The following is a 26,126-nucleotide window of genomic DNA, read 5'->3' as shown; positions in this document are numbered from 1 at the left end:
CCTGCCACTTGGATGTGGTTGGGCGAAAATATTTGATGCCGTTTTGCAGATCTGTAACTGAAGGAGTCTCAACTGACTTTCTTACCTGTTCTATCACTTTTTCACCTATTTCACCTGTCTTTCACCCCTCTTATAACACCTTGTCTGTCTCTTTCGCAGCAGTTTTACATCAGGTTCATACCTCTCACCTTTCCTCCTTCCTCTCCCCAGATGTTTTTTCCAACCACTCTCAATTGTCTCCCTTCTGTCATTTGTACTTTCTCACCTGTCTACTACCCCACCCTTTCAGCGGTCTTTATAACCTCTCTTTATCACACCTCTCTCACATCTGTCTCTCCTCTCTTCCTATCTCTCTTCGGCATCTGCCTCTATGTAGATCACAACTTTCATACTATCATCCCATATCGCCACTTTTCCGTCTGTCTCTGATTCGTAGCTGTCTCTTTGTCACCTTTCTTCGTGCACATCACCTACCGCCGTCACCTGCCTCATTCTTTTTCACGTCTATATTTCACTAACATCTGTCGCAATTCTCTTATGTATTTAATCCCTCTCTCTATCAAACCCCTATCTTTCTGTCTCTCACCTGTCTCTCTTTAGTGTACTCTTCATGCTCTTCCTTCCTTATTTTCCCCTCATAGTTTTTTCTCTTTTACCCATTTCTCCCCCTCTGCTGTACTTCTTATTTCTTGCTCCCTTCACGCGCTCTGGGGGTGAAGGAATGACAGAGACTATCTTTTACTAGGGTTGGTTCCACTTTCAGAAATAAATAATTGTTTTGCAAGTGTGTAGCTTAGCTTACACCCTGCTGCTGGTTAGAACTTTCATGACTTTACTTTCAAATGATGTAGGTGAGAGGTACAGAAAGTAAACAAGGCTCATTGGAGCTTTGTATCACTCCTGTTTCTGACACCACCCTTACTCCGCTGAGACCAGGGGGTCACCGTTGCACCCATAAATGATGCCCATGGCAAAATCTTGAAAGTTCAAGAACACTTCAGCGGGAAATTCTATGTCAAGGGAGTTCAAGAACACTTATGCGGGAAATTCTGTCAAGGGACGGGCGCTCCAATGTTCCAAGTACTGTGGGTGGGAGTGCTGCTCTCGTGGCTATTTCTTTCAACAACATCACAGTCTTATCATTTAGGTCGGATGCAAGTCATATAAGGTTGCGTTTCTGGTTGAGAACTGTGGGCAAAGACAGTCAGAACTCTCTGGGGGGTGGCAACCCACAGAACAAGCATTTACAATGCAATAGGTCTCCCAGCATTAAAGTTTGAGCTATTGGCATTGTATATTACAATGTGTTACATTAATTTGTTATCAAACTCTGAATTGTTGTATAAAGATGATTTGCAAACTGTCAAATGTTGCTGAATAGTAAGCAACGTTGTGAATAATATTGTTTGCTAGTCATCCTTGGATACCAGAGTACTTCACTTGAGGCAGCTCACTACTCTGCACTCACTACTCTGCACTCACTACTCTGCACTCACTACTCACTACTCTGCACTCACTACTCACTACTCTGCACTCACTACTCACTACTCTGCACTCACTACTCACTACTCTGCACTCACTACTCACTACTCTGCACTCACTACTCACTACTCTGCACTCACTACTCACTACTCTGCACTCACTACTCACTACTCTGCACTCACTACTCTGCACTCACTACTCTGCACTCACTACTCTGCACTCACTACTCTGCACTCACTACTCTGCACTCACTACTCTGCACTCACTACTCTGCACTCACTACTCTGCACTCACTACTCTGCACTCACTACTCTGCACTCACTACTCTGCACTCACTACTCTGCACTCACTACTCTGCACTCACTACTCTGCACTCACTACTCTGCACTCACTACTCTGCACTCACTACTCTGCACTCACTACTCTGCACTCACTACTCTGCACTCACTACTCTGCACTCACTACTCTGCACTCACTACTCTGCACTCACTACTCTGCACTCACTACTCTGCACTCACTACTCTGCACTCACTACTCTGCACTCACTACTCTGCACTCACTACTCTGCACTCACTACTCTGCACTCACTACTCTGCACTCACTACTCTGCACTCGCTACTCGCTACTCGCTACTCGCTACTCGCTACTCGCTACTCACTACTCGCTACTCTGCACTCGCTACTCTGCACTCGCTACTCTGCACTCGCTACTCTGCACTCGCTACTCTGCACTCGCTACTCTGCACTCACTACTCACTACTCGCTACTCGCTACTCGCTACTCGCTACTCGCTACTCGCTACTCGCTACTCGCTACTCTGCACTCGCTACTCTGCACTCGCTACTCTGCACTCGCTACTCTGCACTCGCTACTCTGCACTCGCTACTCTGCACTCGCTACTCTGCACTCGCTACTCTGCACTCGCTACTCTGCACTCGCTACTCTGCACTCGCTACTCTGCACTCGCTACTCTGCACTCACTACTTTGCACTCACTACTTTGCACTCACTACTTTGCACTCACTACTCACTACTTTGCACTCACTACTCACTACTTTGCACTCACTACTCACTACTCTGCACTCACTACTCTGCACTCACTACTCGCTACTCACTACTCGCTACTCACTACTCGCTACTCACTACTCGCTACTCACTACTCGCTACTCACTACTCGCTACTCACTACTCGCTACTCGCTACTCACTACTCGCTACTCTGCACTCGCTACTCTGCACTCGCTACTCTGCACTCGCTACTCTGCACTCGCTACTCTGCACTCGCTACTCTGCACTCGCTACTCTGCACTCGCTACTCTGCACTCACTACTCACTACTCACTACTCTGCACTCGCTACTCTGCACTCGCTACTCTGCACTCACTACTCACTACTCTGCACTCACTACTCACTACTCTGCACTCACTACTCACTACTCTGCACTCACTACTCTGCACTCACTACTCACTACTCACTACTCTGCACTCACTACTCACTACTTTGCACTCACTACTCACTACTTTGCACTCACTACTCACTACTCACTACTTTGCACTCACTACTCACTACTTTGCACTCACTACTCACTACTTTGCACTCACTACTCACTACTTTGCACTCGCTACTCTGCACTCGCTACTCTGCACTCGCTACTCTGCACTCGCTACTCACTACTTTGCACTCGCTACTCACTACTTTGCACTCACTACTCACTACTTTGCACTCACTACTCACTACTCACTACTTTGCACTCACTACTCACTACTTTGCACTCACTACTTTGCACTCACTACTCACTACTTTGCACTCACTACTTTGCACTCACTACTTTGCACTCACTACTCTGCACTCGCTACTCTGCACTCACTACTCACTACTCACTACTCTGCACTCACTACTCACTACTCACTACTTTGCACTCACTACTCACTACTCACTACTTTGCACTCACTACTCACTACTCACTACTTTGCACTCACTACTCACTACTCACTACTTTGCACTCACTACTCACTACTTTGCACTCACTACTCACTACTCTGCACTCACTACTCTGCACTCACTACTCTGCACTCACTACTCTGCACTCACTACTCTGCACTCACTACTCTGCACTCACTACTCTGCACTCACTACTCTGCACTCACTACTCTGCACTCACTACTCTGCACTCACTACTCTGCACTCACTACTCACTACTCTGCACTCACTACTCACTACTCTGCACTCACTACTCACTACTCTGCACTCACTACTCACTACTCTGCACTCACTACTCACTACTCTGCACTCCCTGTAGTGTGCTGTCTCCCTGTAGTGTGCTGTCTCCCTGTAGTGTGCTGTCTCCCTGTAGTGTGATGTCTCCCTGTAGTGTGATGTCTCCCTGTAGTGTGATGTCTCCCTGTAGTGTGCTGTCTCTCTCTAGTGTGCTGTCTCCCTGTAGTGTGCTGTCTCCCTGTAGTGTGCTGTCTCCCTGTAGTGTGCTGTCTCCCTGTAGTGTGCTGTCTCCCTGTAGTGTGCTGTCTCCCTGTAGTGTGCTGTCTCCCTGTAGTGTGCTGTCTCCCTGTAGTGTGCTGTCTCCCTGTAGTGTGCTGTCTCTAGTGTGCTGTCTCTAGTGTGCTGTCTCTAGTGTGCTGTCTCTAGTGTGCTGTCTCTAGTGTGCTGTCTCTAGTGTGCTGTCTCTAGTGTGCTGTCTCCCTGTAGTGTGCTGTCTCCCTGTAGTGTGCTGTCTCCCTGTAGTGTGCTGTCTCCCTGTAGTGTGCTGTCTCCCTGTAGTGTGCTGTCTCCCTGTAGTGTGCTGTCTCCCTGCAGTGTGCTGGTGTGCTGTCTCCCTGTAGTGTGCTGTCTCTCTCTAGTGTGCTGTCTCTCTCTAGTGTGCTGTCTCCCTGTAGTGTGCTGTCTCCCTGTAGTGTGCTGTCTCCCTGTAGTGTGCTGTCTCCCTGTAGTGTGCTGTCTCCCTGTAGTGTGCTGTCTCCCTGTAGTGTGCTGTCTCCCTGTAGTGTGCTGTCTCCCTGTAGTGTGCTGTCTCCCTGTAGTGTGCTGTCTCCCTGTAGTGTGCTGTCTCCCTGTAGTGTGCTGTCTCCCTGTAGTGTGCTGTCTCCCTGTAGTGTGCTGTCTCCCTGTAGTGTGCTGTCTCCCTGTAGTGTGCTGTCTCCCTGTAGTGTGCTGTCTCCCTGTAGTGTGCTGTCTCCCTGTAGTGTGCTGTCTCTCTCTAGTGTGCTGTCTCTCTCTAGTGTGCTGTCTCTCTCTAGTGTGCTGTCCCCCTGTAGTGTGCTGTCCCCCTGTAGTGTGCTGTCTCCCTGTAGTGTGCTGTCTCCCTGCAGTGTGCTGGTGTGCTGTCTCCCTGTAGTGTGCTGTCTCCCTGTAGTGTGCTGTCTCCCTGTAGTGTGCTGTCTCCCTGTAGTGTGCTGTCTCCCTGTAGTGTGCTGTCTCCCTGTAGTGTGCTGTCCCCCTGTAGTGTGCTGTCTCCCTGTAGTGTGCTGTCTCCCTGCAGTGTGCTGGTGTGCTGTCTCCCTGTAGTGTGCTGTCTCCCTGTAGTGTGCTGTCTCCCTGTAGTGTGCTGTCTCCCTGTAGTGTGCTGTCTCCCTGTAGTGTGCTGTCTCCCTGTAGTGTGCTGTCTCCCTGTAGTGTGCTGGTGTGCTGTCTCCCTGTAGTGTGCTGTCTCCCTGTAGTGTGCTGTCTCCCTGTAGTGTGCTGTCTCCCTGTAGTGTGCTGTCTCCCTGTAGTGTGCTGTCTCCCTGTAGTGTGCTGTCTCCCTGTAGTGTGCTGTCTCCCTGTAGTGTGCTGTCTCCCTGTAGTGTGCTGTCTCCCTGCAGTGTGCTGTCTCCCTGCAGTGTGCTGGTGTGCTGTCTCCCTGTAGTGTGCTGTCTCCCTGTAGTGTGCTGTCTCCCTGTAGTGTGCTGTCTCCCTGTAGTGTGCTGTCTCCCTGTAGTGTGCTGTCTCCCTGTAGTGTGCTGTCTCCCTGTAGTGTGCTGTCTCCCTGTAGTGTGCTGTCTCCCTGTAGTGTGCTGTCTCCCTGTAGTGTGCTGTCTCCCTGTAGTGTGCTGTCTCCCTGTAGTGTGCTGTCTCCCTGTAGTGTGCTGTCTCCCTGTAGTGTGCTGTCTCCCTGTAGTGTGCTGTCTCCCTGTAGTGTGCTGTCTCCCTGTAGTGTGCTGTCTCCCTGTAGTGTGCTGTCTCCCTGTAGTGTGCTGTCTCCCTGTAGTGTGCTGTCTCCCTGTAGTGTGCTGTCTCTCTGTAGTGTGCTGTCTCTCTGTAGTGTGCTGTCTCCCTGCAGTGTGCTGGTGTGCTGTCTCCCTGTAGTGTGCTGTCTCCCTGTAGTGTGCTGTCTCCCTGTAGTGTGCTGTCTCCCTGTAGTGTGCTGTCTCCCTGTAGTGTGCTGTCTCCCTGTAGTGTGCTGTCTCCCTGTAGTGTGCTGTCTCCCTGTAGTGTGCTGTCTCCCTGTAGTGTGCTGTCTCTAGTGTGCTGTCTCCCTGTAGTGTGCTGTCTCTCTCTAGTGTGCTGTCTCTCTCTAGTGTGCTGTCTCCCTGTAGTGTGCTGTCTCCCTGTAGTGTGCTGTCTCCCTGCAGTGTGCTGTCTCCCTGCAGTGTGCTGTCTCTCTCTAGTGTGCTGTCTCTCTCTAGTGTGCTGTCTCTCTCTAGTGTGCTGTCTCCCTGTAGTGTGCTGTCTCCCTGTAGTGTGCTGTCTCCCTGTAGTGTGCTGTCTCCCTGTAGTGTGCTGTCTCTCTCTAGTGTGCTGTCTCTCTCTAGTGTGCTGTCTCTCTCTAGTGTGCTGTCTCTAGTGTGCTGTCTCTAGTGTGCTGTCTCTAGTGTGCTGTCTCTAGTGTGCTGTCTCCCTGTAGTGTGCTGTCTCCCTGTAGTGTGCTGTCTCCCTGTAGTGTGCTGTCTCCCTGTAGTGTGCTGTCTCCCTGTAGTGTGCTGTCTCCCTGTAGTGTGCTGTCTCCCTGTAGTGTGCTGTCTCCCTGTAGTGTGCTGTCTCCCTGTAGTGTGCTGTCTCCCTGTAGTGTGCTGTCTCCCTGTAGTGTGCTGTCTCCCTGTAGTGTGCTGTCTCCCTGTAGTGTGCTGTCTCCCTGTAGTGTGCTGTCTCCCTGTAGTGTGCTGTCTCTAGTGTGCTCTCTAGTGTGCTGTCTCTAGTGTGCTGTCTCCCTGTAGTGTGCTGTCTCCCTGTAGTGTGCTGTCTCCCTGTAGTGTGCTGTCTCCCTGTAGTGTGCTGTCTCCCTGTAGTGTGCTGTCTCCCTGTAGTGTGCTGTCTCCCTGTAGTGTGCTGTCTCCCTGTAGTGTGCTGTCTCCCTGTAGTGTGCTGTCTCCCTGTAGTGTGCTGTCTCCCTGTAGTGTGCTGTCTCCCTGTAGTGTGCTGTCTCCCTGTAGTGTGCTGTCTCCCTGTAGTGTGCTGTCTCTCTGTAGTGTGCTGTCTCTCTGTAGTGTGCTGTCTCTCTGTAGTGTGCTGTCTCTCTGTAGTGTGCTGTCTCTCTGTAGTGTGCTGTCTCTCTGTAGTGTGCTGTCTCTCTGTAGTGTGCTGTCTCCTCTCCTAGAGTGTAGTCAGTCTTCCGTGCGTAAGTGAATGTCGGCCACTTGAGTCAATGCCTTGCCATCCTAATGCACATAAGTGTCTCCCTAATTGAACATGTCAGTGTCTCATCTCCATTCTGTCCGTTTCCAATGTCCCAGTGTACTGCATGCGACTCCTGTCCTAGCGGTCACCGTCTCTTGTTCCAGTGTACAATGGTGTCTTATTTTCCAATGCTCGCACCAGACCTAAACAAGGAATGAAAGCAGATAGCTTTCTGTCTTGGAGTAAAATAATTGGACTCTAAGACAGCCAGGCGCCTTATATTTCTTGACAGTACCGCAGTTATTTGTTCTGCGAAGCGCAGCCAGGGATTGGTGCAATATCCAAGCAGTAAATGACCTGTCAGTTAAAAGAACACCCCAATGACTATTCCTCCCTGGGGCGGGTCCTCTAGTGAGGGCTTTGCTCCCCCAGTTTGGTTGTTTGAGCTGTGTCACAAAGTATCCCTAGATGAAATAGGTTTACTAAATATTCCCACCCGAGGAAAGACACACAACCTGAAAATGCGAGGATAGGGCACCTGTTCAGCAGCCCAGGGACTGCTGAAACAATGTCTCTCACCTGGTTCTCGCACGACAAATAACACAAGTAAATCATGAAATGATAGAAACCCCTATGAACTGCATTTAATACTGCTTCCTGCAGTGGGAAAATAACGATAATTTAGTACAACACCTACGAGGAAAAATAAATTAGATATTTACTAAGTAATCTTTACACACTAATCAGTACATAAGATGTGCATCTAGTAATTGTATACATTCTTGTTCATCAGTAAACTAGAGCCCAGTGAAAAGTGCAGTTCCGGGGTAGTGTCCCAAAGTTCCCTGTCCCCATTGTGCACCCCGGATGCAATACCTTGAAAGTTTGGACCTGTTGTTGCACTTACTACCTGATAGTGGAAGGTGCTGTAAAGTCTGCAGCAGAGCTAGCTCCCACAATGCAGGTTGGATGCATGGTTTGTAAAAGCTGCACTCTCCCAAGTAATGATGCTGTCTGCAGCGCACATAAAGCGACAATTTTACAGGCTGCAGCTTAGCACAGCATTCACCTGCCAGACTATGCCGCTTTTATCTGCAGGATATCGCTGAACATACTGGGGTGGCAGATTTCATTGGGGTAGAATTGGACGAACTGGGCATTGGTCAATGAAAACGTGAATGACCTCCATTATAGAATGAGTGTAGCTCTGATCAACATTGCTGGTCCTTCGTAAATAATAAGAAATCGTTTTCTAAGTGTTACAAAAGAGAGCGGAGAGCATCTTTAGGCCGGGCATTCCTTCTGGGCGTGCTAGCGGTTCGATTCTGTTGACTGGAGATCAGAATCAGTCATAACGTTTGAGTTTTCAGTATATTTGTATTTCCGAAGGGGCAGTAGGTCCGTGGTTTCCTGTTGCTGTGGGCTGGAGTGCTGAAATGAGGTCTGCTGCTGACACGGAGGAGGACGCTACTGCGCGCGCACTCCTAAAAACGAAACCTATGGTGGGGGCGGGACTTCCGTTTTGTGAAGCCCGCGCCCACGGAGTGCCTGGAGGAGCAGTGGTGACGCGCGGGCTCCCATGCCCGAGGGAGAGCCCCGCGGTCGGAGGCTGCACAAGTCCGGAGTGCCGGTGAGCGGGGAAGGGGGGGATGCCTGTATGTGTGGGTGTGTGTGTCTGTGTGTGCGACGGCGGAGGGGTGGGGGGGATGTCTCTCCGTGCGTGTATGTATGCTTGTGTATGTGTGTGCGCATGCGTGCAGGGGGAGGTGTGCCTGTGTATGTTTGCGCTTCCCAGGAGACAGCCACGGCGAGCGCGTTCGCGCGCGCGTGGCCTGCGCCGATCGCCTTTTGCGAAATGCACGCGGCCAGGTGCTGTCTCCTGGGAAGCAGAGTCAGCGACAATAGATCTCTTGGCGGACACAGCGCTGACGCGCTGTTAAACGCCAGGAGACCTAAAAATGACAGTCCCACAGACCTTCTGATGAATACTTATTCTCCATTCTCTACTATCTTATCTCAAGTGCAGTGATGTGGAGAACAGAGTACAGTAGAGACAGACAACAATTCTTAAGAATGAAGAGTCTTTTGAGCTTGCACAAACTAGACACTTCAGGGCTATGGTCTGGATTCATGCCCTTTTGGTGCCTTGCCTGTAATATACCATTGCGCGACCTCCTTCGTAGTGTCTGTAGAACGTACCTTTGTCCCGAATTTCTGTCCTGAATTTTGACCTTCCGTCCTGAATTTTTACACTCACCGTCCTGAATTTACAACCATGCCAGTTGGTCACCCTACACCAAACCCTGCTGAATGTTTTCACATTCCACGCTGTCCTCCAGGACACCATCCAGAGACTGATGCTCCCTGCACTAGAGGGTATCTAGTCCGTCTGCAGATAAACGAATAGCTGGCTTACATGCCACAATGCAGGAGGAATCTCCTAAATGCAACCCGTAGGCGCACCTCGCTTAGACCCCCTCAAATTCCAGAACAGCTACTGCTGTTCCCAAACCAGTGCTCTTTCGCTGAACTGCATATTACATTCATATATAGAACACATCGTACACCTGTTCAGTTATATGGGCGGGCGCACGGTGTTGATGATGGCACGCAGCCACCATCTTACCCCATGCATGGGACTGCCCCACAGCAGCCCAATACTGGTCTGGCGTATTTAACCCCATCGCCACGATAGGAGACTATTGGATTGCCTCCAGTGAAGCCCATGCATGTGTTTCATGGTCCATGCACCGGGAGCTTCCTGCTCACATACGAGTATTGATGTCTTCTGCTATACATCAATTATCCCATCGGCTGGTTTCAATGTACATTCATGTATCTCAAGCTACCAGCTGTGCTCAGCACTTTGCTACGTAATTAGCTGTGGCGCCATAGAATTCATGTCCTCTGTATTGTGAAACCTTTCCCTCCCTTGCTGCGCTGTTCCTCTAACCAATAAAATTACAATATATATATATATATATATATATATATATATATATTTTTTTTTTTTTTTTTTTTTTTTAAGAAGAAGGTTTCCCGACCTGTTCCGCCCACTCGCTACCTTTAGCACCATTACTACAGGTAACAATGCTACTCGGAAACTTCAGTCTGGATAGAGGTCGCGGGCTCGCGACTTAGAAAAAGGTGATTTCCTTCTGTTGCACTGCTGGTGTGGCGGGGCTAGCAGCACTCTCTTGAAAGACGAAGATTCCGCAGCCTTTCAGAAGACCGAAGGAAGCACAAGGGCACGCGCTGCGCAGAGCCCGTGGCTACATGTCTGTCGACTCAACTTTTCACCTGCGAATCACTTTTAACATTGATTCCCCTCAAGGGCACTAAAAGTTTCCTTATTCAAGATAATCTGTTTTAGATTAGAACAACGATTTGCTTGCATGGCACAGAGTTCAACCGCGAGGGATAGGAACAAAGCACACCTCCTTCCAATTCACGGGTCACATGGCCATGATCCTATGGCCACTACTATTAGAAGCCACATGCAGTTAAAAGTGTCGAGTTCTGGGTTTCTTACCTGGAGTACTTTCTCTCATATTCTGGAAGCCTCCTCTATAGAACAGTACGCAGTTCTTAAATTCAGATTTGAGGTACTGTGGCGAGTTCAGGAGGTGGCATCAGGGATGTTGTATGGATATCTTGAGGAAACACGGAGCATTGTACACAGTTCTGAGTGCCTCACTTGTAGCTTTTGTAGACCATAGAATGCCTCATCTGCAGTGCTGAGTCAAGGTCTGGAGAATCCAACTGGCCCTCTATGTAAATTCAGAAAGACCTTTTTGGAATATTGTGTTAAGTTCTTAAAGCCTCACCTCGAGTCCTGTGCTCAAGACTCAACTTGAGTACTGGTACTGCTTTGAGAGGCCAAATCTCCCATGCGGGGTCCCGTTCTGAAGGCCGCCTCTGTTCTACTGTGTAACACCATCAGCATAGCACCATTCCCTCTCCCACTTTACGCCTAGCTATAGAGAACAGCCGATGAGAGAGCTGGTGTATGGAATTATACGCACCTAAGGATTTACTCTCGCAGATCATCGTTTTCTCTTACAAATGCTCAACCATGGCATATGCAAATGTTGCCATGCAATGCTTCTTGGTTCTTCTCCACTCGGCCTGCTTTTGCAGGCTCTGGGAAAGGAGTATCACGCTTTATTATTAAACATTTATGGGGGATATATTCCTAGTGCTCTGTGCAATCGATTAAGGCCAGTGATCCTTTTAACTTGTTCACCACTACCATATCGCTAGAATGTTATAGACTTGGTCATCAACTCCCGCTTAAAGACACCCGTCCAATTAAATTAAAATTTATTTTCATTTGCTTTCATAAATTTTACTCATTTGACTATCTGAATAAAGAATACTTTAAAGGCTTTTTAATATAATAATACATTGCAATCGAAGTTTTAATGTCAAGTTTGGAAATTAGATCTGAAGATGAATCTGAAAACTAAAGAACTGAATAAAGGAAACTTCAAAGACAGCAAGAAGAATCTACTTCTCTGGAGAACGTTGTTGTTGCAGTTGGACTTACGCGGGAGGGGTGGGGACTTTATGTTAACGGCTCCTGTGGGAGCCAGAGTACTTTAGTTACTATCTGTCCACATCCCAAAGAGCTTCAATGCCTTATGGCAGCAACAGGCATGCTGTAGTGAACATTACAACTCCAGAAACTGGCAGTCTTCGAAGGTCTGGTATGTCACACTAGCAGATGTTATATTCAGGATTATCCGAAAGACCTCTAAACTCGACCAATCCAGCCTTCCCCTTCTTATCTTCCAAACTACTTCGTAGATTTACAAATGTACCTTTTGTAAGCAGTGCTGTAAGCAGTGAATGTTAAATGTAAAGCTATCTAATACCAACTGTTGAACTGATGCTACAGAAAACCAATGTAAATAAATAAAATAAGAATGAACATAGTTCAAATTGGCAAATGCTACTTGAACAGATTAGCACATCTAGACACTGGGATATTTTGAGTGAACTGAGCCTGTGCCTAATTCAAGTCCATACCCATGTTAGACACCGGGGGCTGCAGCAGTACTTAATTTGTAATGCTGCCAATGACAGTACTGTCACAACTAACCATCACACCGATAAAAGTGAGACAATTCAGATTTTAAATATACATTAGAAGTGACATACGTTATGTTATGTTATGTTATGCGTTTTTTATTTGGCGCACAGATGCTCCAGCTAAGGAGCGTCCTGGCGCCCGACAAGGCAGCTGCACAACACAACAAAACAAAAAACAGACAGTGTAAACAGCTAAGGGAATAAAAAGGTTTTCACCGCACGGCGAAAGGAAATCAGATCCCTCATAGCACGAATCGCCGGGGGCAGGGAGTTCCACAAGACCGCCGCTCGCACTCGAAAGGAGCGTCCTCCAGCTCTACTCCGCTTGAAACGCGGCACCACAGCCAATTCTAGGTCCGCAGATCTTAAGGGTCGAGCTGGGGTATAGTGGGCGAGGAGGGCCATGAGAATCGTTGCTGGGGACCCCTTCAAAATTTTATAGGCGACACAGAGGACCTTAAACTGGATCCGCTGAGCCACCGGGAGCCAATGCAGTGACCGCAGGGTACCAGAGGTGGGACAGAATCTGGGAAGGCCTACCACCGCTCTAGCTGCGGCGTTCTGTATCCTTTGTAAGCGCCCGATCTCCGCCTGATTCAGACCAACCAGTAAGGAACTCGCATAATCCAGCCTGGAGGTGACAGTGGCTTGGATCATGAGTTGCCTGGTAGAGGCATCGAAGAACTTAAGCACTGGACGGAGCCCGCGCAGGATGCCAAAGCAGCATGCTGCCGTGCGTTTGGTATGGCACACAAACGTAAAGGAAGGGTCCAGCCAGACCCCGAGGTTCTTAAGCTCGGCGACTGGGATGGGAACAGGACCCAGATCCCCAGGCCACCATCTCTCTCCCCATAGATCCGGCTGTCTGCCAAAGACCATGACCTCGGTCTTGCTAGCATTCAGCTGGAGACAGTTGGACGTCATCCAGCTGGCGACCGCCCGCAGTCCTTGTTGAAACCTGGGAGCATCGACTTCGGCGTCCCCGCTGATCGTAACCGCTAGCTGGGTGTCATCGGCGTATGACACCATCGTCATACCCCATTGCCGGACAACCTCAGCTAGCGGCCTTACGTACAGATTAAACAACGTAGAACATACTATTCTTATAGCTTCGGATGGCAGCTATTAGTAATTGTTGTGTATATTTAGTTACTAAACAACTGTTGTGCTCCTCACAAAATTAGGAAAACAGCACCACCATGCGGCAGGCTGTTATAAGAGCTGGTGTTGACAAAGTGCTGGTGCCGAGCACCGGAAACCACTGGCTCAAATTAAGCACTGGGCTGCAGATATTAGAAAGCTCGGATAGTGGGGAGAGGGTATTGAAGGGATGAGGCATCTCATTGAAGACCGCTAATAAGATTACAACCAAGTAAATGAGAACCCTAACGGCGTTATGCAGTATTTGGTTTTGCTGCGAGAATAAAGTACTTTATTTAACTAAAAATAAGCACTGGATTGGACATTGCGTATTGTGTCTGTTGGCTGACTGCCCATTTCTGAGATGCTGATTACGAGGCTTGCCGTACATGGACCGCCAGACATGCGGTGGCGGCTTTAGGACCATCGGATTAGGACTTTCTGCGTCATTACAGCGGTGGACCATCAGCTGTGCCAGGGAACTGGGGTTCCCTGGCGGTGGCGTGGCAGAGGGGCAATACTTTATGCTGAGCGGGATTGGCGCAGTCCAGCCCAGCATATTTCGAGTTCCTCCACCGCCAGTCTTTTAATGGCAGTGAGCCCAGCACAAAATAGCTGGCAGTGGGGAAACAAAGGGGGCCCTACACGGCCCCCATGCCTCCCCTGCCATAGGGATACATTCAGGGGGGGAACATGTGCCCCCCATCTGCTTGCACTGCCAGTTCCAGCAGGGCATGGACTTAACAGTCTAGGCCATGCTGGAACTATTTTGCCGTCTTCAATGCGGTGCCATTTTTCAGAGTACCGCCATGGGAACGGCAAAAGGCCTGCAGAGTTCAACTCGTAACCAGGCTGGCGGGATTTGCGCTACTTTGGCAGGGCTATGCCAGCACAATCCGGATCAGCCCCGCCAAAGTCGTAATCAGGCCCCGAGATCCTGTCACCTCACACGACTTTCCTAAGAAGCCAAAATGCTCGCCCTCGCTACCCTGAGGCACAAATATGGAAATAATGTACCTGGCCCAGTTTTGCAGACCCACAGTAGGATGGAAGTAAGGACAAAATTGGCAAACTACCTCAATGAACATGGTTGGGGCTCAGTAGCCCTATCTGTCTTATGTCAACCTAAAAACTCCCCATCCCCGAACGGGGACTGGAACCTTCCTTTTCATTGCCACCTTGAGGTCAATTTTAATCTGGGTATGGATGCCTAGAAAATGGGTGCCCTGTTGCTGCAGAGAGAGAACTAGGGCACGAAGTTTATGTGATTAGCAGGGTTCCAACTTAAGTTTGGAGACAATGAATTGTTAGCAATATCGAAACTGTGCTTTCAAACATTTGCCACGTCTGGGTCCACAATCAAACTATCCTCTATGCATGCTTAGACTTCATTGGGGCGACCTCCTCATTATATGCACCATCCCTCCTTCACCAGTCCTTGCCACATACTGCAGCACTAAGAGGTCTGCCTCTCTTCGCCTGCACCCAGTTCATGCACAGGTTCCCATTCCCATGTGATCCAGCTTTCACTCAGCTGCAGTCCCACTAGACCAACATGTCTGTCACTGGCCCAGCACCCCATGTTCAGTGGCTTTTTGCTCCCAATCACTTGCTCCATATTGATCAACAAAGCATTCCCTACATAGTTCTTTGTCCATACAAGCAGTTCCTCCTTCTACAAACGCTTCAGTCGTCGCTCACGAGTGGTCATTTTCATGTGCATTTGCATTTGCGGACAAGTCCTCCGCCACTTCATAAATTTGAATGTATGCTAACACGCCACACTCTATGAGCCACTTCTCACAGTTTCACCCTCAGTGGGTCAGGACTTCAGTGTACATCAGAGACACTACACTCACTTTTAGCAGCTCGTAGAACTCGGCGGGGGAAGAAAGCACCTCCACATGCGAACTGGAGATACCAAACTCTGGCACCAAATTTCCAATCCACTGGAAACGGTGGGCTCCATCGGGGTAGAGAAAGCAGGGTGGAGGTTTCTGGGCTGTGGCTCTTGGCATGGCCGGGGACAAGAGAGGTGCTAAGAGCAGCCATGAGGATCTAGAAGGAAGCAAAGAAGAAAAAATGTACCATGAGTAAGAGATGCATATATATATACACACGTGTGCAATACACAGAACGATCGAATGCAGGAGGGTGCAACTAGAAAGCTACACTTCAGACCTTATATAAAAACGATGCGCACACACATTCTTTTGCCTGGCACCACTTATGCCTGTTATACATACCCTTGGACCTGATAACCACAACTCCATTCCGGTCATTTTGTGCCTGACAACTACCAAGTGCTTGACACACAGAAACCACTGAAGAATTCATCTGCGAGGCTATCATGGGGAAACCTAAAGAAAACATATGCAACCTACTCGCCCAAGGACGGGTGTGTGTGTGCTTACAGTAGATGCAGGGACTGCGTGGTATACCGAGCATGGTACAGCAAGGGGGGGTGGGGGGGACACAGGGGGAAAGGGGCTTTCAGGAAGGCAAATGGCACATGCAACAGGTTTCGGGTTTAGTGGAGGCCAGGGAAGTGATACGGAATGGTGGGGTGTCTGAACAGTCCAAGGGCCATGCATGGAAAGAGTGTTCTCATAAGAACTAGGAAATGGCAACCAGATCTGGAAGCCAACATAGCAAGGGCAGGGAAAATAACAAGGCCTAGGAAGTGGAGGCAGCAACACAAAATAATTAAAGGAGAAACCAATAGGTATGGCTGAGCAAGGTGCATCGAAGAGGAAAATGACTGAAGATGAAAGTGCCAACAAATGGCAAAGACCTGAAGCGTGCAGGTTTGTGTGTGCAACTGAGCAAGGACAGAGGAGAGGCTGTGCCCTGAGGGCACCGACAGATAGGATGGTGCCACAAGGGCAAAGAAGAGTGTAGTAGAGGGGCCAATGGGAGAAGAAAAGGGAGTGCTCGAGCAAGAACTGGGGCAAGTAGGGGAGGAGTACTAGTAAAATAAATGTATTTAGATCAATAGTCTATTAGACAGATTCGTTATAATTACATTTACAATACGGATCAAAGTCAGGTTACAAAAACATCCTAAACTGAAACGGCCAAAAAAAAACCCTACCCACCGCAAAGATTACAACTAAAAAGTGCATGTGATAGAAAAAGCTTATAGTATCCGTTCTGGACTGGATTCCATATTTAATAAGATCGGGGTTTAAAAATAGCCACCTTAAGTATATAAAATATTATAAAATATAAGCAGGTCTTAAATACATATACATCTGCACAATGGGCCATTCAATCTGCATCACAGTTCCCATCCTCATCTAGGAGAGCTCACACTCCATCTTGGTGCACAAAAACTGGGTTTAACCCTTTATGGAATTTCAATATCCTCATTCGTAATCTAGGACTTGGTAACTGAGCGAGTTAAGGATTGCCAACATTCTCGTAAAGAGAGGGTAGAGCTCTTAGTGGCAACGTAGCTAAGTATCTGCGCCTAGATTCTAAGGCGCTCTCTTACTTTAACTCCTTCGTAGAGAGAGGTATGGGGCTTCAATTTTAAAATAATGTAAATTAAGATTATTGGCCATTCGGTGTAATTGTTAGCTCAAACATCTCACCCATCATAATTCACTCGGACATACTTCCTTAGTTCAACACATCAACATTTTAAACTTAGGAGCCATCTCCTGTTTGTGCAAGAAGCGTACAGTAAGGTTTGTCACTATGCTGCTCCAGAAATACAAATTGGTTTCTATTCTTAGAGCTTGCAGCATACGACATAAGGGAAGACCTATTACATTTGTTTAAGCATTTACCTTCTAACTCAGCCTTGTCATGCTTTGACACAAAGCCTAAGATCTCGGCCCCATAGAACAGTTGAGGAAGGACGATTACTTTTATGCAACAAGTACAAGGTCACTTGAACTGCCAAAAAAACTCAAGAATTTATCGAGCCCTCCTACACTTAAGTACTCGAGGTGCCAAAATGCATTTTCCAGTTCAAATTCTTATTGAAGGGTATACCCAGCTGGTTTTTATTTGCCTAGACCTTGCTCACGTAACAGACCCATCCCTTAATCTGCAACTATACACCCTGGAGCCCTGGTGTCTGTGTGTCCCTTTCGGAACAAGATTCAATAATCATTTTGAACTAAAGTAAGCACACTTAGCATTTCATCCTAGTTTGCTTCATTATAAATCTCGTTTCCCTTAATTAATGTGAAATGTTCTGCTCTTATTTAACTTATGTTCTTATACCATTTATTTCTTATATATCTCTTTTTTGCCTAAGCTTCCTCGGTAGTTTTTCATATCAATACACTGGGCACTGATAGGCTTTCTGTAGAAAAGTAGGATTTTTCTTTTATGGTTACCTCCACCTCTTGCCTGGAGGCAGTATGATTGTGCTGTAGTTTGCTGGGATCTTGCTAACCAGGACCAGCATCAGTGCGCTCTCTCCCCCAAAATGGCTTTGGTAGGTACATTGGTACCTCCACAAATGGCTACTGGTGTACCCTTATAAGTGCCTAGTATATGGTACTAAGGTACCCAGGGCATAAGTACACCAGGGGTCTCCCATGGGCTGCAGCATGTATTGTGCCACCCATGGGAGTCCATTTAAACTCTACCATTGCAGCCTGTGTAAGATGGTGCTTGCACCCCTCACAACAGATATAAGTTTCCTTATCTGTACTTAAAACCTACGAGTCACCCCTAAGGTAGGGTAGACCCTGCAGTCCTGAGGGCAGGGTGCTTAGTTATAAGTGGGATGGTGCCCCAGCATGAGCAGGACACCCCTACAAGCCTCGGAATCAATTCTTCAGGCTTTTTAAGTGCGGTCAGCAATTTTAAGACATATAGTGGACATCAGTCATTACAGGATATCTAACTATATAATGGCAGCTCCGAGCCTTGTCATGTTTGGTTTAAAACTCCTTGGAATCATACTCCAACACCGATTCCAGTGTTAGAGCTATGAAACCATGTACCGGGTGGGCTCCTTGAAGGAGCATCCTGTACTCCCTTTACAGCCTTTTAGGTCTGCCAGCAAGCTAGTGCTGCCGCCAACCACAGACACTGTTAGGCCTCCCTGCTGCTGAGCTAAGCTTGAGCAAGGGAAGGTAGAACAATAACTTCCCTTTCACAGGGTGGTGTGACCACCTCCCAGACAGGAATTATTGTATTGGGCTGGGGTGGGGACACTTTCCAGCAACACCAGACTGCATTAAAGGGCACATTTGGTGCACTCCTAGCATACACCAGCTTGAGCCAGTTCAGGAACCCTTAGTTACCACTCTGGGGCAAAACTGGACAAAGGACATGGGAGTATCCTTTCATCTGTTCAACCCCTCCTCTGGGTATTTAAGGGTTCCCCCGTGGGGGGGTACTCAGATTCACCATGAAACCAGACTCACCTCTAAAACCAAGACACTCTTCGACCATCTGGACACTTTGAATTCGCTGACCAAGACTGCATCAAGGAAGACTCCTGCTGCTCCTAGTCTCGCTATTCTGCAAGTATTCTAATCTGCCTCCTCTGTGTCTGTCCTTCTCTCAGTATCTCTAGGGACATGTGGGCATCAAGGACATCCAAAGTAATCTCCCTTGGAGTGAAGGAGTCACTTCTCTGCATCTACAGGTACTGCATCGAAGATGACTGGTCTGTCTGCTTCTCCTGTCGTCCTACGGACTTCCCGAGGCTCAGAAAAGAGGTGGTGCATTACTGGCTCCCCATAGGCCGGGCCTTGCTTCCCTGAAATTTGGTGGACAGTATCAGTCGGAGCCGCTGGGACACCGACATACGATGTGAGACAGCTCTTGTACAGCTCCTGGTCCTCCAAGCATCGCCGGGTCCCCACAGCTACAGCAACAAAGTCCTCGTCAACTCTTCTGAGCTTCCTGCCAAGAGTGGGCATTGTCCTTCCGTGCCTCCTGGGTACCTCGGAGTGGCACAGACTCTAGCCCATCTGCTTGCAGGTGCTCCTCTTCAAAACTCCACCCTTGGATTCCACGGGAATTCTTCACAGACTCCTCCAGTGGCCTATCTTCCAGAATTGCGCATTGTCATCTACGAGAGGGTCCGATGTCACTTCATCCCTATGCAACTGGCTTCCCGGGTGCAGGTAACCTGGTTTCTGGGGTATCTATGGGTGGGGTGGCTCTCTAAGCTTCTGTCCTCCAAAGGGTTTCTTCGGGGTCCTCTGGGAAGGGTCTTTCTTTAAAACTGCAACCGCAACTTCTCCATTGACTTCTATTGGACATACTGCTTTGTTTCTCTTAGCACACAGCCTCCTTGGGATTCCTGGGTACTTAACTTGGGTGGTTCCCGATTCCCCAAGCTCTTTTAAGTCCTTTGGTCCTAGCCCCGTTCTCCATTGAAGTTCGCATTCTACTTATTGAGTATATGGTTTGGTCTCCCCCTGGAGACCAGTGTATACTTGTGTTACTTATAGGATTTCTTTGAAGTATTCTTATGGGTATTATTGATATCTCTAGCTAGGAGGTATACCAAGTGATAGTGGTTGTGTTGTGTTAATAAACAGACTTACTTTTCATGAACACGGTCTGGTGCTATGTCATCTAATCTACACTCTTCATTAAATATGGCAAAACAAGCTGCTTTACAGTCCTTCAAGATAAGCCTGAAGGCTGCTCTCCACAGCTACCCATTGGGAGCTTTTAAGGTTATCAAAAACCATTATCTCCATAAGAGTTGCCTGGATTAGTGCAAGGTACTTCACTCCTGAGTGTGCGCACAATATAACAAGCAAGCATCATATACTAACCACATATATTATCCCCTTAGATATGTTTCCCAAATGGGAAACGGCCACTACAAAGCGGCCGTTTCCACGAAATTCTTTACCACGCATGCATTACAACGCATGCGTGGTTACAACGAGAGGCTTTACCACGCATACCTTTACTACGAAATACGTAGTAAAGGCATGTGTGGTAAATGAAAAGAAAAAAAAGGGGGGGGTTTGGGGGTCTCCCCCATAAAAAAATAAAATAAAGCGTAGGAATAAAAAGGGGGGCTGGGGGGTCTCCCCCCCAAAAACAAAACTAACCTGAAGAGCCGAAGCTGATGCAATCAACGTCGTTAGAGAGGAAACGGAAAGTAACTTCCGCTTCCTCTTAACGACGTACGACCGACGTAACCAAAGAAGATGGAGAGAAGGCGAGTTAAAAGGTAAGGGGCATTTTAGTAAAAAAAAAATATATATATATATATATATATATATATTAAGGGTTAAGGGCAGGGGTAAATATAAGGAGTGGAGGCTAGGGGCATGTAAGGGGAGAGTTATAACCTTTATCGAGAGTATGCCCTCACCATGCATAAATTTACAACGAAAAACGTTGTAAATGTATGCGTGGTAAAGGAATATTCGAGGTAAATGTTATGCGTGGAAAACGAATTCCGTTGTAACGCATGCGTGGTAAAGGCATGCGTTGCAACGGAATTCGTTGTAACGTCATACAATCTTCCCAAATGTGTGAATATGAAAATCGCATGCGAGATGAAAAAAATGCATATCCAACTTTGGTTTTATTTGCCTTTATGGACAATATGGTTTAGATATGCTAACTGCACAAATATTTCCACAAGGGAACCAGAAATGTCCCATTGGCTAAATATATATACTTACAATTATAATATTTTGAGTTGTGTAGAAACTTCCATGAGTTAAAGGAAAGAGGGGGTGATCACTGGGCTTTAAGTGTGGTCTTCCAAATGTATTACCCATTGCAGCTAGAATGCGTAGATGATAAGCAGTTAGCATTACTTGCAGAGATGCAAACCCGGAAACATTGGCAGCCAAAGATGTAGACCGAGAAAATATAATACACTAGATTCACTGATGATAAAGTGAGTAGCTAACTGTCTGGTAGTCACCCTCAATAAACACAAGTTTAAGACAATGAAGGAGAAGCAAAGAGCGTCTAAACCAGGGGCCTGTCCTCTAAAATCTTTAAAGGGGTTTAGGTGTAGCTGAAAATCTCCCATCATTAGGACAGAGGTATTTTTATACATTGGACACACATTGCATAACTGTAGTAAACAAGTGTACCTATTTCATATAGAATGACATACCACCTAGTGCAACTTAAACAGTCACCATTATAATTTCTTCCTGTAGAATGAAATTGGAGTACAGATTTATAACACATGCCTGTATCCATTAACAGTTGGTCTGTAATTGCCTTACTTCTTTTGCAATCTTGGTTGCGATTAGGATTAATAAATCAGCAGAGGGTCTTTGTTTGCAGTTTTCATGCTTCCATAACAATTTGAACAAATACTTCAAGGATAGGTTTTTCCCTATATACCCACGTCTCCTGAAGACAAATAACATTTTCATCTATAACTTTGTTTAAACCTTCAGAGGTTAATAGCTTTCTTAGTTCATGAACACTCCAAGAGAACGTCATGTGGTTACCTTGTGAGCACATTTCCTAATCTTTATCACTTATACTTGAGGGATCTACTTCCTGCTTATGACCTAGGCAGGGGAAACGGCTGTTCACTAGCAGATCTTTATTTCGCCAATCAGTATTACATAGGGGAGAAGTGGTTTGTAAGCTCCCATGGCTAAAACCCACTGTTCTATTTTGCATGTCCCATGGCCTTTCCGTCAAGGATATATGATTTCTACTCAACCTCGCATGATTTTTTAAGAATGCTTTTACTATGCTAGTCTTAATTTGCTCTTGTGCAGTCCTTAGGCCCTGGAGGTTTAATTCTTTTCCTGAATACTATATTATATTTTTACCAACTGCAAATGGAACAAGCTCCTGGTCACCTCTCTTACCTCCTTATTGTGCAGAAAGGCTACCTGTTTATTATCTTTAAAGAAATCGTTTGTAAGGCGGGACAATTTTGAAATGCTCGCAATAGGGGTGTCTAATAGGTTTCTTTTGTTTGGTATTCTTCTCTTTTCTTAAAATATCTAAATACACACCCAAGATTGTTTCCATTACTTTGTGATTTAATTTCGACCCCTCCCTCCTCTAATTTGCTTCAGTTCAGTTGAGTAATTCTTTATACGCTGATTCAAAAAACATCATAAAAGTACAGATATATTTACAAGGTTAAAATAGAATTAATTAAATTACATCTGGAAGTCATCTCGAATTACCAATACAAACCGATAAAAGAATAAAAGAAATAAATACTTAAAAACCACGTGATTAACTGACTCCTCTTGTATTTCTTAACCTCACAGCAAGCCTAAAAAAATTCATAATACAATAGAGTGTCCATGGGTCATTAGCTCTTTGCAGATTGAGTAAAGCCATTTTGGCGTGCCTGAATTTTTCTTTTTTTTAAATTTTTACCAGACATTTACACCGGGGATACTTAAAAAAGGGGCACAGAAGTACAAAGTGAAGGGTGTCCTGCGGAGACCTATTGTCGCAGCCGCAAGCACCCTTCTGCGCAATTGTTGGTGTAAAACCTGCAGGGTCCGCCAACAAGTGTGGTAGTAGGTTAAACCTAAGGCGGGTCATTAGAAATCTATCCTGTGTGTTGTATACCAGGTACAAGTATGGCTCCATGCACTAATTTTTTATAAGACTAAGGGCAGCTACAGATTGTTTGGTTGTTTCCCCCGCTGATCTGCGTTTCACAAAATAATCGGATAACAAATTTAAATTTTTTAGTTTATCCGAGGGTAAAATGAGGTTAGGGTTGATAAACAAATCCTTCCGGTCGATACTCTCCAGGGTGATCTTAACATAATTTAACCAGGGTATATGTAACCCTTTATCCCTGTGCAAGCAGTCTTCCAAGATTTGTCTACCTAAGACTGCCTCAGGATTTGACCAGGTTTTCAGCCATGCCATTATGGGTCTTAACTTGATCTGGTCCTCGATAAATGGACTCCCTAGTTCACTATGTACAATTGCAGGTGAGGTACACTGAGGGACTTTTAAAATCCTTTGCATATATTTATTTTCCTCAACTTGCAGTTGCTCCACATTCACATAGCCCCACACTTCTGACCCATACGTTACTCTTGCACAACCTATCGCTCTATAAAGGTTTAAAACCTATTCAGGGGACCAACGACCCAAACTACGTCCATACCATTTGTGGAGATTAGTTTTGAGCATCGGTCCTCCACTAAGGATCTAAATTGGAGTGCCCCGTCGAACAATAACCCAAAATAGGAAAAAGACTTCACCTTTTCTAATGTGTGGTTCCCTATCCAATATGAGAACCTTTTACACGGTTTAATACCAGCTAGCATCACAAAGGACTTGCTCAAATTTACCGACAGGTCCAAGGTCCCCATAAACTTTACAAAACCATCGATTAAACATTGCAGGCCCCTCGGAGTGCGTGCGAGCAGGACCGCGTCATCCGCGTACAAAAGCACCGGAATATGGCGCGATCCTACTCTTGGGCAGTCCAAGTTTAGATCCAGCAACGCCTGCTCTAGGTTGTTGATGTAGAGCGAAAACAGAAAGGGTGCTAAAATGCAACCCTGTCGTACTCCACTTGTGCAGGGAAATGAATCCGTGTTCCCACCCTCCATGTTGTAACGTACCCTAGCTGTTGTGTCCTGGTGCAGCTCACTCAAGATGTTAATCAGACCTGGGTCAATTCCCATGTCCCTCATCAGGCACCATAACTTGTTCCTATTTACATGATCGAAGGCTGCAGCTAAATCCGTGAAGCCCAAATACATAGCCTCATTGCTGGCTTTAGTATATTTAGTGACCAGCAAATACAAATTAAGGCATTGATCGCTTGTGGACCTTCCTGTTCTGAAACCATACTGAATGTCCGTAATTAGATGGTGTTCTTCAGTCCAGCCCACAAGCCTTTGCAAAATTACCCGGCTCAAAATTTTAGCTGAGACGTCAATCAGAGAGATTGGTCTATAACATTGCGGGTTGTCCCTGTTGCCCTTCTTGAATATGGGGACAATGACCGATTTAGACCAAGAGAGGGGCAAACCAAGCTGAACGGCCGTGTTTAACACTCTGGTGAGGATGGGGGCCCAAAGATCTACTTTACTCAAGTAGAAGTCAGGTGGAGAGCCATCAGGGCCCGGCCCCTTATTACGTGTAAGGCCTTGGATCCCTGCTGTTATTTCTGCAAGGGTGAACTCAATACCTGGACCCTGTTGAGCGTTCCCCCCCCTAATCCATTTCTATATCCCGATTGTGGTTATACAATCCCTCAAAGTGTGAAACCCATTGTTCTGGTAGAATGCTCGACCCGATCTCAGGGGTTTTACTATCCTGGAAGCAGGGGTTATTCACAATTCTCCAGAATTGGGACATGTCCCTTCTTTCTCCCGCCTCTCTCAGATCTGCCCAGGCTTCCGTTTGTAGGGTGGTCTTTCTTTGTTTCAGTGCATTTTTGTACATACGTCTGCACTGAGCTATTCTATAGGAGTCCCTGGGCTTAGATTTTAAACTAAGTTTTAAGTCTCTCAGGGCTCGTGAACACTTGCAATCAAACCACCTCAGCTGCAGATTATTCCTCTTGGGGACTTTTGTCTTTAATAGACCGTCTACCAACATGGTCACTGAACTAAATGCCCCAAGCAGATTACTCCCCTCTATCATAGGGTCTAAACATTCCTCAATCTGAGCCTTCCCTTGCGACAGTAACTTTTTATAAAATGCTTCCCGTCGATTTTTGCCCATCTAAGCCGCATTCCCTGATCAATTACCTTCAGCACGCTATCCGTCAGTGGGCTAAACTTGGTGCGGCCCCACTGTTTAAATGTTAAAATTAGGGGGTTGTGATCACTAAATGCGCTCCACTCAATCCCCACCATACTAATTGATGTTTTTACATGCCTAGACACCAAGATATAGTCTATATGGGAGGAACATCCTCTACCGTTAAAAGTTGGAATGAGGGACCCATCCTCTACTAGGCTGACCAAATCTATTGTATGTTCCAGATCATAAGTCTTTAATAGATTACTAAGAACTAAACCTTCTGTGGAGTGTTCAAAATGTGGGCCCTTCTCCATAGAATATCGGGACCAATCTACATTCAGGGGGAACAAAGTTGGACACAAGTGACAATTAAAATCACCCAAGACTACCAAGGATTTTTCCGTAGCCCCTTTTCTATAGTCTAGCTCCTGTTGGAGTCTGTGGTCTAGTTCCTGTAATGTGGCTTTTTTTCCCTTAACGGTCCCTGCATTATATAGATTAAACAATGTTAATCTAAGTCCCGGTCTTACGAAACGTAGCACCTGAATATTATGTGCTGACCACGGTGGGCTCGTCCATACTCCTTTCATGTTCAGGTCTACATATACCACTAGGCCTCCAATTGCTCTTCCTGAGCTAGCTTTTTGCGCTGGCACAAAAAAACATTTGTATCCAGCCATATGGAAGGGGTTATTATCAAGTGCCCAGGTTTCTTGTAAACTAATTATCTGAAACCCCCCAATGTACTCTCTCCATTCTTTATTGTGGAATTTTCCATCCAGGCCCGCAATGTTCCAAGATAAAATCTTCAACTCCCCCTCAGAGTGCTTTATCGGCCCTTCCACAGACCTTGGGGATGTAGTATAGGTCCCAAGATTCTGTATTGGGGGCTGAGCTGGTGCCACCCTCCCGTTTGCCTCCTGTGTGCAATGTGTTTGGGGGCTATGACACTTATCAGTCTCCTGAGTGATCTCCCTATCGGTGCTTGCCGTTGGGAAATATATTTGACTAGCTGGTAATTTTGGTGATAGTGCATGGTTATTCATCAGCCTCGTGCTTCCACCTTCCCCATTCAATGAACTTATTGCGTCACCCTCCATGTTAATAGACTCCACGACTTGATCCTGATTTATTCGTGGTCAATCATTGTCTTCTAGACTGAATAAGGGGCTAAATCTATTCTCCCAGATTGCAGCATCTT

At 46.8% G+C, this 26,126-nt stretch overlaps 1 protein-coding gene across 5 annotated transcripts in view; it reads right to left on the bottom strand.

The window, feature by feature from the left end:
- The window catches only part of PGS1 (phosphatidylglycerophosphate synthase 1), a 649,148-nt gene that overhangs the window by 503,857 nt on the left and 119,165 nt on the right, over positions 1-26,126 (bottom strand). For all 5 annotated transcript variants that reach the window (XR_013598742.1, XR_013598743.1, XM_078653897.1 and 2 more), the window contains exon 2: positions 15,118-15,316. Coding sequence is in view for 3 of the 5 variants with exons in the window: in XM_078653897.1 (XP_078510023.1) it covers positions 15,118-15,316 (199 nt within the window). In the remaining 2 variants the exon portion in view is untranslated. The remainder of the gene's footprint in view (positions 1-15,117; positions 15,317-26,126) is intronic.

The sequence above is a fragment of the Lissotriton helveticus genome, chromosome 7, assembly GCF_964261635.1.
Source record: "Lissotriton helveticus chromosome 7, aLisHel1.1, whole genome shotgun sequence".
NCBI classification, from domain to species: domain Eukaryota; kingdom Metazoa; phylum Chordata; class Amphibia; order Caudata; family Salamandridae; genus Lissotriton; species Lissotriton helveticus.
Note: the sequence above shows the minus strand (reverse complement) of the source record. Positions and strands in the feature narration are given on the sequence as shown.